Source organism: Clupea harengus, chromosome 7 (assembly GCF_900700415.2).
Source record: "Clupea harengus chromosome 7, Ch_v2.0.2, whole genome shotgun sequence".
NCBI classification, from domain to species: domain Eukaryota; kingdom Metazoa; phylum Chordata; class Actinopteri; order Clupeiformes; family Clupeidae; genus Clupea; species Clupea harengus.
The window spans coordinates 16,343,655-16,361,997 of NC_045158.1; the positions used below are offsets into that span (position 1 = coordinate 16,343,655).

The following is an 18,343-nucleotide window of genomic DNA, read 5'->3' on the forward strand; positions in this document are numbered from 1 at the left end:
GTGTGTGTGTGTGTGTGTGTGTGTATGTGTGTGTGGGAGGCACACTTAGGCTTTTAAGCTCTCATTTCCATGTGGCACGAAAAAGGCCAAACAACTGTGGATTGTCCCTCATCCCCAAACCCTTCGACCGCCCACCCTAGATCCAGCTCTGGATGTAAGTCGTGTGCGTCTCAGAGATGAGAGCTGGAGTATGTTGGGTTAGGGGGGGGGGGGGGGGGGGGGTGTAGCCTCAGCAGGGTGTTTGGGCTTTTACAGGCGCCCATTAGTTTTTACTGCGTTAGAATTCCTGGTCGGGCTGCCAGCCCTGAGATCACGGTTGTTTGTTTTTTTCTTCCTGTGTTTGGGCTTTATCGGATGCTGAGAGAGCTTCTTGAGGGCTAGCAGGTCTCCCACCATCGCCCCTTACACAGGTGACCTCTCTCACTTGCGGAGGTAATGGCGAACATGTGTCTACCTTGGCATGATAGGAGACTCTGCCCTGGTGGTCTCTGGATAAGGGCCCCCAGTCTGCGCGTGCTTCAGAGCTGTTTTATTTTTTGGTTGAATTTTGTTTTGTTTGCTTATTTGTAGGTATTTGTAACTGTTTGAGTTGGTGTGAGTGTGCAAGTCTGTGAAGTCGTAAAACCTGAAATAACCTGAGACTCAACTGGGCCTGCAATGTTATATCAATAGCAGTTTATGTCTCTGAAGGTCGGTTTGTCAACATTAATAAGAAGTGCAAATTTAACAAGCAGTCTGAGAAGGCCAGCACATTTGAACTCACACAGACCTCTAGAAGTCTCGCCCGGAAACTTTGGAGTCTTTGTAACTTTAGCAAATGCTCCTCCTGATGGATTCAAAGTGTCTCTTTTAAGGGTACATAAAGGGCCCAGTAGACACACCACGCAGTGCCTGGGACGCAAGATGTGAGGAACATGCAGCCGACAGGATTCCTGTGTAATTTCTCTCTTCCACGGGGAGTCTAGTCTTCATTGAAATCCACTACTATGGTAAACATTCAGAAGATATACTGTAGATGGACAGTGGAATGTTCCGGAAAGAGATAAGGTGTTTATGGAACTGTGCCAGACCAGAGCTCCAGCTTGCATATCAATATTAATTTTCTTTTCCTGAACTAGACATGACAAAAGCAGATGGATCCCTTGATAGTGGTCAAATGTAGACCCACCCATTTTGAAAACCAAACAAGGTAACCAGCCTTTTCCTACATGGTCCTGATAAACCTAGAGTGTTGTTGTTAATTAAACGGTCCAAAATAGATCCACTGGAAAAAGAATAAGCTGACTAAGCTGAACTGCTGTTTTCTGTGAGAAGCACTGGCACACGTGGCACCATTCAATGTATTCTTTGTGTATGCAATTTAAGCAGCACTCCAGCCCTGCTCAAGCCATCCCGCTACAAGTTTCAAATATTGGTTCATGTTATTATAAGAGAGTTTGCTATGCATAAGATGTCCGGCAGGAATTCCTCTAAATTCATCTCTTTGTAGGCCGGCCATAAGTTTAAGCGTCCTTTTTCTTTAAGAGGATTTGTTTTGCAGTAACTGGACCTGCAGCTATAAAATGGCTGTCTGTCTTTGTGTGTCCTTCATCTCACATTTAGAACGTTTTTGACAGACAGTTGAGTTCTAAATGTGCACTTTTTGAAGTGTACATGCACACACACACACACACACACACACACACACACACACAGACACAGACACACACACACACACACACTCATATACACATGCACACACACGCACATGCATACACACACACACACACACACACACACACACACACACACACACACACACACACACACACACACACACACACACACACACACACACACACACACACACACACACAGTCAGTGAAGCTTCAGATCACAAGTTGCCCGGTTTCAATGCAGTTATTTGAAATGTCTTACAGTACATTTGAAAAACAAAACTATAAAGGCAGTAAACCCCTGGGCTGTGGATGTTTTCTTGAGCGCAGGAGGAGGAGAGAAGAATGGGATCTAAAGGAACTTGGCATAAATGGGTCAGAGACGTGTCATTTCCAGCAGTATATGACAGGGAGAAATAAACAACAAACTGAAAATCATAAATACTGCAGCTGAGGCCATATTCCACCTCTCCAAAATCACATGAAAGCTAAACAGTTTTACAGAGAAAGCGACACAAATGCTGTGGTCTTATCGAGTCCCTTTTGCACGACTTGATTTGTCTCTACTGTCTGACTGATGTAGCACTACAAAACAAAAGCACACTTAGTCCATATCATACCATGATTAGACTAAAATCCATTACAATTGAGGAGTTAATCGATTCTGATTGATATTAATTATAGTTATCCATAGGAAAAGATGTTAAATTCCAGGTTCTATTGGTTGGGGACTTCCCACAGCGGCTAAACCTGTCACTGACACATGCAAGTACTCATGCCCAACAACCTAGTATTACCTAGTGCATTCCAGACCCACCCCCTTCCATACTCACGATGGGTTAGGACATGTCAATACCAGGGACAACAACAGATACACCTCAAAGATTTCACATGCATATCTCAATGTCTGAACGATGCACTGCCTAATAATCTAAACATCATTCTCACTATACTATGGCATGCGACAGGCTTGGGGTGTAGGGTTGGGGGCTGGAGGGGGTAACCCCCTCAGGAATACAATCCTGGGTTGGGGTAAGGGTAAGAATAGGATACGAAATGGTTCTGGCATTAGTCAGGTCTTATAAGTACAGGAAGTTCCAAAGAATGTATCAAAACAACTCTTTGTTTTTGAGTATGCTCTGAAATATTCCCTGTGATCTTGAGCTCTGAAATACAGGCTTCTGCATCCTCACACCTTCTCATTTGCCACAGCCAGCCTGTCCATCAGAGGCCAGTGCTTTCTCATTAGCGGACTCCCGTGCTCGGCCTGAGCCAGACCAGCAGGCCCTCTTCTGGGCCTCAGTGTGTAATTTGGACATGGGTTTGGCACGCGGTCTCTTGCACATAACATATTTTCACTAAGTATCCATGACTGATAAATGCACGCTGCCAATTTGTAGACTGTTGACTAAAGTCACCTGCTATTCAAAGCGATGTTTGTGACAGGTACGTCATGTTGGTCTCTGCATCCACAAGTGATGAAAGCCGGTCACTGTCAGAGGCCTCCAGGTTGGGACTCTCTGTTATTCATTTTGCTGGGATGCTGGGATCACTTAGGTAGACAAGATGTATTGAACCATGACACTCCTGCTGCTGGTCGCTAACAGAGCAGAAATGTTTGCTTTCATGGTGCAGTGTATTGCAGCTGTGTGAAAGTGAAAGTATATAAGGACACTTAAACGGCCACAGAGAAGCCTCTGCTTGCAGTCCTTTCAGCCATCAAATAAATAGCAGAGGCTGGGACAGTTTGGTTTTGAAATATGGGAAAGAGAGCACGCACTTTGTTGATATATGACCAGAGAGGTAGAGGGGGATTCCAACACACTCTGCATGGCCAACTGGCATCACTTTATGAGTGAAGAGATTTAGCTCCGAAAGATATTAGACAAGTTATTGAAAAGTGAACTGTCGCAGTCTACGTGCTGGTGTGCATTTTGGGCAACATTTTCAAAAATTCCATAAAAAAGAATTTCCATGAAGGAATCTGTATCAGTAAATAAAGTGTTTGGAATCCATTGGACTTGTTTAGCCATCCCCCAAAAAGGAGTCTTTGCCTAAATAGTTTCTAGTCAATCTCTCAGAAGTCTGCAACAACCCTGTTTATTTTGGTTTTGCCGACTCTCTTGTGGTCACTCTTTTGTTTTGATCGAGTTTGGCCTCCTCATTGTCTGTCTCGCCCTGGCCTTTTTTCCTGGGTGTAAGCGAATCCTTTGTCAGGCCATTGCGTCACGGCGGTGAGCATCGCCCAGAGAATAGCATCCCCCCAGTTAGGGTTTTTGTGTTTCCCCACCGTGTGGCCAGGCTGGGGCTGTCGAGGTGTTTGTGTGTGTGTGTGTGTGTTTGTGTGTGTGTGTGTGTCTGTGTGTGTGTGTGTGTGTGTAAGGGGGGGGATCTGTAGCGCCCACAGTTACTGTCAGAGCTCCACGTGCTGATTGAAAGTGTGTCTGGCAAGCGGGAGGAAGAGGACTCAGCCTCTGAGGAGGGAGAGGGAGAGAGATGAGTCACACTGACAGCCTGCAGACACACAGAGAGGCCATCAGTGATGGGGACAGTCGTGTTTGTGTCCTAAACTGAGTTCAAGGTTTGTAGTTCTCTTCCTGGTGTGCTGTGTGCAGGAAAGACAGCTGGGGGGGTGAAACTTGTTTTTCAGTCCTAGTGCTGTTTTTCATCCTTCCTTCAGCAGCCCTACTTTCTGTTTATCACTTGTTGTTGAAAGCGATTGAGAGTGTGTTGTTCGTTTTTCAAATTTGAATTGCTCTGAAAACAGGAGGAGAGTTTAGTTTGTGTACTGGCTGACATGTCATCTGGGTGGCAAAGTATTCCATCGCAGGGCGCACAGCCCATGGAGGACGATCCTTCAGGTGTTGTTACGTTAACTGTCTGAACAGGTAGCATGAATGATTAACCTTTTTTGGTTGCTTTGGAAAGCCATTGCACTGAAGAAAGTTAATATGTTCCCACAATAAAGAGTGGTTGCCCTTTCTTCTCAAACGTCTGACTGAGGCACTGACAGGCTTGCAGAGTGTTATAAAGTCCCATGCTGAGAGTCTACGTTGTTAACTAGGTTAATCTCTGCAACGATCAAGTGAACAAGGTTAGCAGGGACAGAGAGGATCAATAAACTGAGTTAGTATAGAGACACTGAAAGAGAGAGAGGGGGGGGGGAGAGAAGGAGTGAATATGAATGCAACAGTAAGCACATCCCCCAGGGTTATTCCAGGGCAAACTGCATGGGAAACACCTTTTTTCATTGCCATATCATTTTCAAGGGCATATTTCCCCTCTCCTCCGGTTCCTCTCTCTCTCTCTCTCTCTCTATCTGTCTCTCTCTCTCTCTCTCTCTCTCCCTTTGCTCGTCTAGACGGAGTTTGGCACTGCGCGGCCGGCTTCCCTAATTATTATTACACTTCCTGTTTTCAGAGAGCTCCAGAACACTGCAGCATATTTGCCAAAAGACGTTTTGTTCTGCAGGTTATGAGGGATTATGTCAGACAATGACCATCTCACCTCCTACACCAACAGCTTTGACAGGTGCTGGGTGTGCTTTCCTTGGTTCCCATGAGCTAGACACACAGCAGTACCCCATCCTCATGGCAGAATGGGAAGAGAATAAGCCAAGACACACATGGGGAATGGGAGTCATTTTGTCTGCCAGGATTCATATGAAATTGCAACTGAACGTGCCCGTGTACAGCGGAGTGGCTAAAAGGTGGAAAAAGTATCACTGGGTTTTAGGCGTGTTCAAATGGTGTGATCCATTGAAAATAAACACAAGTGGAAATATAATTGGAAGATGAAAATAAATGGAAATGAATTTCTCCAGTTTTTCCAAAATGTTAATCTAGTCATTGTTCAACAGCTAACAGGTTTACATCTGTGTTTCCCCTCTCTCTCTTTCTCTCTTTATCTATACTCCTCTGTCTTCCTGCAGTTACCTGGCAGACCAGTGCTGGAATGGCGGCTGCATCTACCTGATCATGTTGCGGAGGATCAAACGGAAGGCCCCTCTCCCTCCATGCAACTGCAGCATCAGTGGCAGCGGGGGTGGGGGTGGGGGTGGCGGTAGCGTGGGTGTGGGTGTGGGTGTGGTGGACGGCCCTGCCGAGCCCCGGCCCAGCGCCCCGCCAGAGTCGGCGGGGAGCCCCACTCTGAACGGCAAGCGGTCGCGCAAGTTCGGCGTGATCTCCCGCTCCTCGCTCACGCGCGACAGCAGGGGAAGCCGGGACAGCCGGGACTTCGAGCACGAGAATGGCTACGCCTCCACGGAGACCGAGGCCACGCCCTCGGAGCCCAGCACCCCCATGGACACGCCCACTGAGGAGGGACCTCTCAATGTCCCTCCCGGCCCTCCGTCTTTCCCGCTGGCCAATCACATGGCCATAGGGAGCACGGCCACGCTGCCAGCCCGACCCCGTGCGCGCCTCTCAGACAACTACAAGGCTGAGTCTCTGAACAGCGAACCCTCCTGTCAGGTGAGATATACCGTCCTCATGCAACCCTCACTAAGTGAAGACTTGAGAGCCTCTCACGCTGCCTTTCAGGGCCTTGAAGAACCTGGCAAGAGTACTCCTGAAGCTATATATTCTTGATATAGATGATAGATGATATAGGTGATATATTTAGCCAAGAGTACTCCTGAAGCCATAGATTATTTGTAATATTCAGTTGATTGTGCTGTGATGAGTGATCTGACAAGCACCCGCACCCATGCCATACAGTATATGCATTCAGATTTCCATATTTCTCCTTTAACTTATACCATATACTGTATACATATATTTCAAAGCCATTTCATCTTCGTGTTCGCAACATGGTTGCACTTTTTGTGGTTCTGGTCAGAATTGACATCTGACAACTTTACCATTTATCTTCATACATAGTATTGCAGTCTTAGACATTCATTTTAATGCCTGGAGACACAACAAATCTTACTATCATTTATTTTATCCATTGAAGTAGGTAGGGTGAAGGATGTCATGAATCCTCATTTTTGACCAGAACACAGCATGAGGGGTAAGGACAAGCTGTTCCAATGTGTCCAATCCTCAAAAATGAAAGAGTGGGACCTCTGCACCAGGGAAGGCATAAGATATCTAGCATGGCTCCCTGCCGACTCTGTCAGCTTGTGACCAGTTCCTAGTGATGGATCTGACCCCTTAACCGACTCCCTTCATGTGTGCGAACGGCCTATAAATAACAGCTGCTTGACATGGCTGCCCTCAGACGCAGGGAGGGTTGGTCCGTGCTGGTCGGGCTAATTTGTAGTTTGGGCTCGGCGCTGCGGCTCGCGCACGCATGTGTTTCTGATCTGCACTTTCCCCCGAGGAGGCTTCCACTCCCTCTGTGTTTCAGATGCAGCAGCAGTGGGGCTACTGACTCTAAATAAAGCCCTTGTTGCCCCAAAGAAAGATGCCTCCATGTGTCTGTGGTCACCAACACCGATGGCAGCCGACCCTGGAGCTGCTCTGGCCCCGATCCGGCTATGATCCGGCTCAGATGTGGGTCAGATGCGTACCGGGTCCGAGCCCTCCCTGACACTGCTACTCCGTGGGAGGGCTGAAGCCTGAGCATCTCCAGCATGTTCAGTCCCCTCTGCTCCCAGAGGCCATGCTGAGGGGCTGGTGTAGGGGGCCCCAGAGTTAAGTCATTTGCTGAGAACCACATCAGAGTGGGAGGCAGATGGGGGGTTGGGGGGATCAGAGCTCTACACTGCTGTAATGACTTGCCTGGTTTGTTAGATGGGTGGTAAACACAGTACAGACTCTTCCTCAAAAAGTTTTTAGGAGTTTTTTTAATCTTCCTTGACGTTGTGTGGGGACAGTCTATAGTCTCATTTTATATCATGTTTTATACTATTTTAGCACTAATTATTGTTATTTTCGATGTCCCATTGCTCTCTGTAAGTGAGCTAAGCATGGTGGACTAGGTTCAATGGTGACATCATTACACTCTGTCCACATTATTGTTAGAGGAGTGTGCACATGTGGTTGCATGAGAACCCCAAAGCTGAAGATTTTCTGAGCTCTTTTGTGCAAGACTCAAGACTCAACGAGTAAATCTGACTGAGCTTCTTGATCCTGCTCCGTTTGTACAGGCATGGGCATTAACAGTGAGAGCACCAATAGTAGCAGACACACAAATAAAATCCAGAGCCCATTATGTTGCCCACATGGATTAAGGCATGAAAGATACCGGAACTGTGCATCGTCTCTCTTTTCGGAACATTGTTGTAAGTGATATACGTATTTTAGATGTAAAATTGACTGTGGTAGCAAGAGGGGCTCAGTCATTGGCTCCATAATTTGACCAACCAGTGCACAGCATCTCTCCAGGTGTCCAATTAACTTCAAGTGATCTTATAATCCAGGCTTTACCTGAAACCTCGTCACAGGAGTAGTGCATCCTTACTTTGGCTGTAGGTTGACATTAGGGCTTCAGCACTTACACTTTATTCTTTGTGGTCAGATTTGACACCTTACATTTGACATTGTCATGGTTGACAATCTTGAGTTGTGCGGGGGATCATCATATCCCTCTGCAGACTTCAAACACACAACACGTGCTTGGGAAGCATCAGAGCATTAGAGCCCATCCTTGGATGATCCACTGTTGGTTTTCTCATGCTGGGGCTTGGTGAGTCATATAACTGTCAGTAGCTGCAGTAAAAACAACCTGCCACTCCATCTGAAGTGTGGAGTAGTACCGTGGGAACAAGACCTCTCATCTGACAACACCATTCCTCACTGTCAGTGACTCACCTCCGCCCGTGGGGCGTATTCACTGGCCTGCCTCCACCTCCGCTATCCTATAGCTTACATCTCCAACCTCACCTCTCCACCCTGCAGCTTCTCCTCCAGAGAAATGGGACTAGCTCAGACCTGCCCGCTGGGTGGGTTGGGTTTCTGAGGCGATTTACACTCAGCATGCCTGCCTTTCTGCGAACCTCACATGTCCTGGCCGCTTTCTAAGGGGTTACGCACGCAGTTGGATTAGCGTGCTAACTAAATAGAGAAGGAAAACACCTAAATCCCCGAAAGCTCTTCACTGTGTCAGTTGACAGTAACATGTACATGTATTTTGCTCCAGGTGGGAGAGTTGTAGCACACCAACACAGGCTTGTGGGAAGGAGCACGCCGACGCAGGCTATTGGAGGGATGTGTTTGCCTTCTTCTTGTTTTTGATTGATTTTGATTTTTTTTTTGTATTTTCTGATATCACGTGAGAATCTCTAAACTCTAATTTCATGTTGCCCCTAAGTTTATATCAATGTCAGAAAGAGATAGTAAACCAGCCTGCAGTTTAACTAAGGTGGTCTTTTAAGTGCACACGTTATGCTAATTATATGCTAATGCCAGTCATATCCTTCCCCTGATGGTTAGAGGTGTCTGAAGGCTACTAATGACTTGATTACTTGAGTGTTTATGTAATGCAATAGTCACTAGCTTACCATGACTACGCTCATTCACAAACTCTGTGTGGGTTATTTACACTGGACAGATACAACCCTCAGGTTTTTCCATGATGCACAGTGAACCCTCACTATGGGGACACTTTAAAATGGACCCTCCCATTCTGTAGCGTAATTGAACGCGTTTGATGTGCGCTCATTAGCATCAGAAAGAGGCTTGCTGCACTCCGCGTCCTTTTCATGTGGTCCAGATGACCATTGTGGTCAACGTGGCACATTAATGAAGAGGGTTGTAGGCTGAGGCTTAATAAACGTACCGCTGATCTCCCTGGGGGATGAGAGGGGAAGGGAGGGGGTTCAATAACACTGGAGGTGGGACCTGAGAAGCCAATGACTCTGCCACACCCACCTTTAAATGACACGAGAAAAATCATCTTCATCAGTGTGGGAAAATGTAATTTTTTTTCTATATGTCTTTCCTACACTTAATGTAAACACAAGGATCAGAGGGGGGGGGGGGGGGATAGGAAAGCGGGGAAGAGACTAAGCTCGCCGCATGGAAAAGGAACAGAATGAATTGCAGAACCTCTCTAGGTCACTGAGTTTTTTCTCTTCTTCCACACACACACATACACACACAAACGCACGCACACGCTTCGACCACCAAAGAGCAAAGCTGCTCCTGTAATCTTTCACAGAAGACGAAGACGAAGAGGCGGCAGAGGAAGAAGAGCAGGGGGTTGTGTGAGCCTGCTCAGTGACTGAGCATGGCCCCGTGGCTGACTTAACCAGAGCATGGAAGAGCAGGGGAAGCCCACAGGCCACTCTGCACAGGGTGAATCAGCTCACACATCACACACACCACACAGATCACACACACCACACACATCACACACATCACACACATCCCACACATCACAGCCCAGCCTCTCACAGTGCCCTGTTCTGGTTCCAGTATATTTGTAGTATGTAGAACATATACATTTATAGTGGGATATGCAATAACTACCTACTTACAAAAAGATACTATTTGTATGATTACAAATATCAAAGGATGTAGGTCCTAGCATTTTGCAAGGTCCAACTGCTCAGACCCAACAATGCTGGCAGTGAAACTTGAACTGGCACTTGAAGGCTTCAAAACCCAAACTCCCCACCCAATGTATTTTTAGGGATGTTTTCGAAGATGTGTCATTGAGTGCATTCACAAGTCTGTCCCGTCTACCTTTATTAGTCAACCGAAATCTTCAAATCTTCCGGATAATGGCACCCATAAGGCACGACCAACCTCCCCACAATGCGTTTCTATTCCTTGGCGTCATTAATAGCCACGGACAGCTTGGGATTAATGATGTTCAGCTCAGACTGAAGCTCGACGGCGGGGGCCGTTTCAGGCTCCAGTGGCTGTCAGACACAGTTGCTGCTAAATGCTCCTCAGGTATTATTTATAGATAGCCTGAAGAGGAAGCAGACGAGATCAAATGGATTCATCTCAACTGAGATGGAAAAGGCATCAGACCTCATGCCTCCAAATCTGCACAGAGAACCAGATAAAGTTTCTGAGAGGGAAAGGGAAAACGTGCTGTCAAAAATAAGGAAAGAAAAAAATGTGATTCACAGAATAGTGTGATATACTTTGAGGATGTGAGGCTTTTGTTTGGGTGTCTTTTCCTGTCTTACACTAGCTAAAGCAGTGTGTTTGTCTGTAAAAAAAAAGGGGGAAGGAAATGGGGGAGACTTTATGTAATGCTTGGAATATGTCAAGAAATGTCTCATGTTACCTTAAGGATAGATTTATATAAAGAAGAGTGAGTGTGAGTTCCAAGGTTAGGGTTAGCATAACTGCATTAAAGCAGTACCTAATGTTATGTCAAGGAATCTGTAGTGAATTTCTCCCTACCTTCCTTCTTCTGTCCCCCCCCCCCCCCCCCCCCCCCCCGCTGATTTATAAGAATGGGAATTATCTTAAGTTTCAAGGTTAGAGGAGGCTCTATGTTGATAAATTATTAAAACATGCCAACATCTCTTTCTCTCTCTCTCCCTCTTTTTCTCTCTCTCTCCCTCTCTATTTCTCTCTCAGCCCAGAGAAGGGAGTCGCATATGGAAGATGCACATGGTGAAGGGGCAGGACGGTTTAGGCATCCAGATCACCGGCGGCCGCGGCTCCAAGCGCTCCCCTCACGGCATCGTCGTGGCCCACGTGGAGGAGGGAGGCGCTGCACAAAGGTAACTCACCCGTCGCCATCACAATCACGTGGTGTTATGGCAACGGACGCTTGGAGACGGCAACGGCACTCATCAGTTGCTTACGTGTATGCGCTTGTGCTGGTCTCTTAAGGGCCTTTCAGTCACCATAGTCATCTTCAAACCAACAGTGATGCCCAGCCTCTTCCCATAGACAGAGAGTTGCCAAGGTCACCACACATCACTGTCTGTGAGCTTTAGAGGGGGATGCAGTGGTCAAACATGTTAATGTTCAACAAGGCATGCCATCTGTCCAAAACCCACAACAGCAAAGACATTGAAATTAAATTATTTGAATGAAATGATGGTTTTAAAGTTGCTGTGATGTTAAGAGTGTGTTCACCTCTTTTGCAAAATCAAGTATCAATTTTCTTAGGATCTTGCACTTGCTCTCGCAGATTTAAGGAGTGATATGGAGTGTGGTTAGAAAGCAGGTAGAATCATGCTGTCTGCAATTAGACACGTATGTGCATGGTCTCAACTGGATGGCAGCTCACCGCAAATTGTTCAGCAGTCTGCATGTTTTGGCATAATAACGCTCAAACATGTCAGGGAATTTTGCTGACTAGCTTCCCTTTTCACAAATCATTAAAAGACCCTCTGGCAGAATTGTGGAAAAAACAACAACTGTACGGTAATGAGCCAAACATTGATGTTGGACAAAAATCACTCATTCCCAAACAGTCCAAATGACCCCCTGGGTGATATTTAAGCTTAATGGGGAACGTTTAGGAAGAAATTTCTACGCCTTCTCCTCAAAGAGACGAGAATTAATATCAGGACGAATGTGGCCCTGAAATGTCTGGGTCGTCTTGAGGAATGCCTAAAGAAGGCCTGGGCTATCTGAATGAGGGTGGGCTGTCTCTCTGACGGATAATAGGATAGGGAGCATGGCCAAGCTGGTCATGAATCAAACATTTAATATCTTTGTGGCTTTGCATGGAACTGTGGCCCCCATGGCAAACAATGAAAGTACAAATATGACCCACCAATGTGGGAGTTTATGAGAATAACTTTTTTTTGTTGGAATGCACAGGCATGAGTCATGTCTGAATCAAGCCAATGACTGCTTTTCAGATCTCTCCCCCCGTCTCTCCTCCGTTATATTCTTTCTCTTTCTGTCTCTCTCTCTCTCTCTAAACTGATGGTATATCAGTGGAAAAGGGTGGTCATTTTAGCCTCTCTCTATGGGGACATTGAAGATGCAACGTTTTGCTTCCTGTCTTACATAAGCCACAATGTCAATCTCTTTCACATCAGTCCACCAGAGAGAGAGAGAGAGGAAGAGATGGAGGGTGATTTGGCTTCAAGGAAAGCTTCAAAAATTGATAATGTGTTCACAGCCCGTTTGAAGTTTCTCTCCCCGTCCTCATTTCCTGTTCATTGGCTTGTGATGATGAATTAGACAGGCCGTTACCATGGGCTTGCGCCACCTCGGGAGACCGTGATTACAGATCAGAGAACAGTATAGCAGCAGACAGACACAGTAACAGGGACAGTTCTCCTCGGCATTGCAGCTGGATCTGGGTTAGGTGCGCTTGAGTGACTGTGACATCTCTCTGTACCACCTCATCAGTAGAACGATCCTCAATTAAAGCCAGTGGGGGGTGAGACTAGAAAGTTGTGCCTATTTTTGTGACGCAGGCTTTCATCACATCAATCGGTAGTGGAGAAAGGCAATAATGACTCCAACAGAAATGTCTGTTTCCAGTAAGGTGCTGTTGTATGATAAGCAAGCTGACAAAAACACAGAGGAAACACGCCTGATTTCACATGTTAAAACGCGGAAGATGGGTTAACCCAATAGACCTATAGCAAGGTCTTTTCAGCGTGGAGCTTTACCAAAGGAGATGCAACAAAGCCAAATGTTTTGTTTTTCCTCCAATCACAGTATGTTTACTGACTACTGTAGCTCAGTGGGCAAGATGCTAACAATGATACGATACAGGGTTTGACTCCCAGGGGCCGCACATACTGATGAACTGTATGCACACACACGCCTCTCATTCACACACACACACACACACACACACACACACACACACACACACACACACACAGGCAAGCTCATCAGATATACTCCGTTTGTTTTTTAACTGTAAGCCGCCAAATGACAAAGTGTGATTGGTTAATTTCTGTGCTGCTTGTGTCTGCTCCTGAATGTGCTGACTCTGTCCTTATTGTTGTGTTTGTGTCAGGGATGGCAGGCTGAAGGCGGGAGACGAGCTGTTGATGATTAACGGACAGTCACTGGTGGGGCTCTCGCACCACGAAGCCGTGGCCATCCTGCGCACTGCGGCCGGCCTGGTGCAGCTGGTGGTGGCCAGCAGGGTGAGTGCTGACCCCCGCCCCGAGTCCACACACACGCACGCACGCACGCACGCACGCACGCACGCACGCACGCACGCACGCACGCACGCACGCACGCACGCACGCACGCACACACACACACACACACACACACACACACACACACACACACACACACACACACACACACACACACACACACACATAATCACATTTAACAGCATTGTTTAGGGGCCTGTGCCTCACTGGATAACTGAAGAACACACAGGTTTTCCCTACACACTTGGGTGCCTGGGGTAGTCTATAGCGCCATTTTAAAAGGGTTCCGATTTATAAGAAAAAGGCCCTTGAACCTTCATTTACACTTGATGGGACTTCAAGGGAAAGTGTGCACTTCAATGGGCCCTACATCCAATTATGCATATACTAAGTGCTCAAGTGTTATGTGTGCATGTGTCTGTATGATATAAAAGTGCATATAAAAGGGAAAGAAAAGGAGGGAAGGTGTAATGCAGCCCGTAGTATGTATCCATATATTTAAATCCACATCTGTCAGTGGTATAATGCATATCCTGCAAGCATATGAAAACTTAAAGCCCTAAGGATTTACTTCAATATTGCATATGCTCTGTTCCTTAAATATCCAGATGGAACTAGATTGTATGTCCTCAACATTCACTGACAGTTTCATTATGAAGTTACTTTTCCTGAACTTCGTTCAACTTCATTTCCACTCTGACCGAGCACCATGACTTTTCCCTCTGCAAATGGCTGCTGTTTATTTTGAACCAGACTCCTCTTAGAGCTGATCATTGGCAGTCGAGTTTTTTCCCTCTGCTTCTGTCTACTTATCAGCATCTACAAGATGGTGCCGTGAGGTAACACTGTACTCCTTTGGTGTTATTCCTCACATTGTATTTAGCTAAAACTGTTTTGCACATGGCGGGATTTTAAACCATCCCACGGGGAGCTGCTGCTGCTGCTGCCTGAGAGATCTGAAAAATTGAAGAGGAAATCTTTAATGGGCTGCAGGGGGAAAAAAACGAAGAAAAAAAACTGAAAAGCAGCTAGCTTTCAGAGTTAAGAGTTACAAATACACACGCGCTCGAACATACACTCATTGAAGTCACACACACACACACACACGCACACACACACCACTTTCCCCGCTCTCATCCTCTCTACTCTCTCTCTCTTTTCCTCGTCCAGGATGAGTCGGAGGTGGACTTCCACAAGTACCCATCCACCAGCCTGCCTGACCTGGTGAGCACATGCCAGTCCCAGGACGCCTCGCCCTCCCCCAGCGAGGACAAGGAGAACATGGAGCCGGAAGCGGAGGACGTGACCGCCAGCAGCCTCTCGCTGGCCACACACGAGTCGGTACGTCTGCGCCTGCCTGCCAAGCGGAGCGGAGAGGGCTGCACGACATGTCTGTTATCTGCTGTCTCCATCTCTATTGTGTGGCACTCTGTGTGTGTGTGTGTGTCTGTGTGTGTGTTTGTTTGTGTTTGTTTGTGTGTGTGGTATGCACATGCCTAAGTATTACAAAATATTTCCGTTGTTCTTGTTAAAAAGAAGTGAATGTTTGTGTTGAGAGTGTGTACGTGAGCACAGACGCATGAAGCCAAAAACAAATCACTCATCCCCCACATGGTTTTGTTAGCTACACCACCACCCACCACGTGTACGTTTTCACCACTTGCACCCCCACGAATTTACAGGCAACAGTTTCTGGTCTAGGCACCGTTGTTTTGGGTGCACAACGACATCTGATCAGTTTATGTCACTGGGAGTGTCGCCCTTTTAAAGAGCCAGCACATCATCTGCTACCTTCCGAGCTATACTCAGGCACTCAGGTCGCCTGTGTTGTGGTGACATAATTATTACGTGGCCTCCGACTCACGGAAGTGCTCCACAATGCGGCACGGTGCAGCTTCGGATGAGGAATTATTCATCCTCTGTGGTGCAGCCGCACGCCCGCGCATCCGCTGAGTGCTGTCACTCCGCGTTAAACTTTAAACGAGCCACGGCGCGGCGGGAAGGCAGGGGAAAGAGCCCGAGGAGCAGGGGACGACCCTTACCCGAGCGACCCATGAGTCCAGGGCGGGGAGGGGGCACATGGGGAGGTGCTTGGCCTGTCCTGTTTTCTGTGGTCCTGCTTGGTTGGGGGCTGCTGGGCTGTGTGATTGTAATGGTGAGATTCAAGAGGAAGAGGAGCAGAGCGAAGAAGAGGAGAGGAGAGGAGAGATGGTGCCAGTGTTGCTCTGCTTCAAGAGGCTTGTTAGTAGGGAGTAAAGTGGGTCAGCCCCTTCCCTTCCCTGCACACACACATACACACACACACACACACACACACACACACACACACACACACACACACACACACACACATAGCCCCAGTTACCAGCCGGCTCTTTGTGGTGTTGTTTCACTGTTTTTGTCTGCAAAAAAGGAGGAAGAAAGAAAGAGAGGGGCAAATGAGTGCATTGCTCCAGTCTGCGGTCTAATTACATTATCATTCCAGAGCTCCTGCTGGCTATCAAGCACAGCTGATTCTGCTCCTGCACACTCTGCCGTCTATGCACAGCTGAAACTCCTCGTTCACACACACACACACACACACACACACACACACACACACACACACACACACACACACACACACACACACACACACACACACACACACACACACCATTACAATCACGTAGAAAGTTCTCAGCAAAGGGCCCCATCACAAAACACTCACTGTTCTTATTTACACTGAGGACATGGCCCTGAGATGTTCTATGTGCCAAGAACACATTCCCCACTCGCGGAGATGATGGGTTGTTGTTCTTTGCGAGGCTTCCACTCGAGCCAGGAAAGTGGCAGAACAGAGTGTGAGGCCCTATCTCCTCCTCCTGTGCTTTTTTGGATCATTTTGTCGTCGATGCGCACGAGGCAGGCGGAGAGGATTCCTTATCTGCCCCTGCTGCCCGCCCCGCTCTCATCTGATAGCGGTGACATTAGCGGGAGTCAGCTATCAGACGGCACATCTCCACTGTGCCATTTTTGGAGGCAGCAATAAAACCCCTCACTTTATAGTCCCTCGGCGCCGACATTATGCGTCTGAGGGAAGTGTAAAAGGAGCCTCAGGTTAGCCTGACCACACTGAACTCACTCTCTTTCTCTCTCTCTCTCTCTTTCTCTCTCTCTCTCGCTCTCTCTCTCGCTCTCTCTCTCTGTCTCTCTCTCTCTTTCTTTCTCTCTCTCTCTTTCTCTCTCTGTTTCTCTCTCTCTCTCTCTCTCTCTTTCTTTCTCTGTCTCTCTCTCTCTCTCTCTCTTTCTCTCTCTCCCCAAATGTAAAAACTGCCTAGACCCACTCCACTCCTCTCCACTCCTCTCTTAGGCACTCGGAGGGTGTAGGCGGTGGGTTTGTGAATGTCCTTATCAGGTTGCTGGAGTGGAGTGGGCCGCTTCGCTAACAGAAAGACGATGGAGGGGAAGGAGGGTTAAAGGCAAATTTGGTGTGTGTGTGTGTGTGTGTGTGTGTGTGTGTGTGTGTGTGTGTGTGTGTGTGTGTGTGTGTGTGTGTGTGTGTGTGTGTCTGTGTGTGTGTGTGTGTGTGTGTGTGAGGAAGATGTACAGGAAGGACGGGTAGGCGAGAAGGAAGATCCAGCCTCGTTGTTCTGCCTCCTTATTTAGCAGGATCTTATCCAAACCCTTGAAACTCATGAGCATAATTCTCATGCATGTGAACCACTCATCCTGTGCTGTAGGTGGCACGGTGGCTCAAGTGCTTGCACTGCCGCCTCACAGCAAGACGGTCATGGGTTCGATTCCCACATGGGGCGCTGTTGGCTCTGGGGGGCAGGTCCTCCCCAGACCTTCAGTGCTCAGGTGGGCTATCTCCCAGGCCTTTCTGTGTGGAGTTTGCATGTTCTCCCTGTGTTCACAAGGGGTTTCTTCCACTAAGAACCCCAACAGAAAAACATGCAAAAAAAGAACAGCGTCCCCGGGCGCTGAGAAGCTGCCCACTGCTCCTGGAGGATCCTGGAGGAGGGACGATCCGGGATGGGTTAAAGGCAGAAGTTGAATTCACGGCGACCTCAGGCCTGCGTGTGTGTGTGTGTCCTGTGTCGCCTACATATATATATAACACATGTGTGTTGCAGTGAGTCGTTTGTGCAATAAAAAAACTGACAGCAGTCAGCCTTGTTTGTTAAAGGGGTTCTTTTTCGGAGCACTTTGCTCTTATTTCTTGTTCAAGATGGATGGAGCAGCTGTCATTATGTGGGCGGGGGCTCAGGCAGAAGGTTTGAGCGTGTTGTGGGGAATCATGGGATCCTTTCAAGTAACAGTCGTAGCCTTGTATGAAAAGAGAGAGAGAGAGAGAGAGAGGTAGAGGGAGTGAGAGAACAGGAGGAAGGGGAAAGAAAGCTGAAGGTGGGAGGGAAGGAGAGAAGGTAGGAAGCAGACACACAGCTGTGGCTGTTATGGCAGGCTCCTCTGCTCCACTCAGCTGCTGTGGAGATGTGCATCCTCACAACCCCCCCTCAATCCCCCACCCTCACAAGCTCCCCTCCCACCCCCTCATCCTCACAAGCACCCCTCCCACCCCCATTATACGTCTCAGTGTCTCCACCGAGGGAGTGGGGCGCCTCACCAGGCACTCATGCAGGAGACAGCCGGTACTGCTGACAGCTGAGAAGAGTCCCACACTGGGCTGGGCTGCTCACTCACG

At 47.7% G+C, this 18,343-nt stretch overlaps 1 protein-coding gene across 3 annotated transcripts in view; it reads left to right on the plus strand.

Annotated features, from left to right (window-relative positions):
- The window catches only part of pdzd2 (PDZ domain containing 2), a 77,841-nt gene that overhangs the window by 34,101 nt on the left and 25,397 nt on the right, over window positions 1–18,343 (plus strand). For all 3 annotated transcript variants that reach the window (XR_006152494.1, XM_031570678.1, XM_031570679.2), the window contains 4 exons: window positions 5,587–6,127; window positions 11,144–11,289; window positions 13,506–13,638; window positions 14,827–14,997. Coding sequence is in view for 2 of the 3 variants with exons in the window: in XM_031570678.1 (XP_031426538.1) it covers window positions 5,587–6,127; window positions 11,144–11,289; window positions 13,506–13,638; window positions 14,827–14,997 (991 nt within the window). In the remaining variant the exon portion in view is untranslated. The remainder of the gene's footprint in view (window positions 1–5,586; window positions 6,128–11,143; window positions 11,290–13,505; window positions 13,639–14,826; window positions 14,998–18,343) is intronic.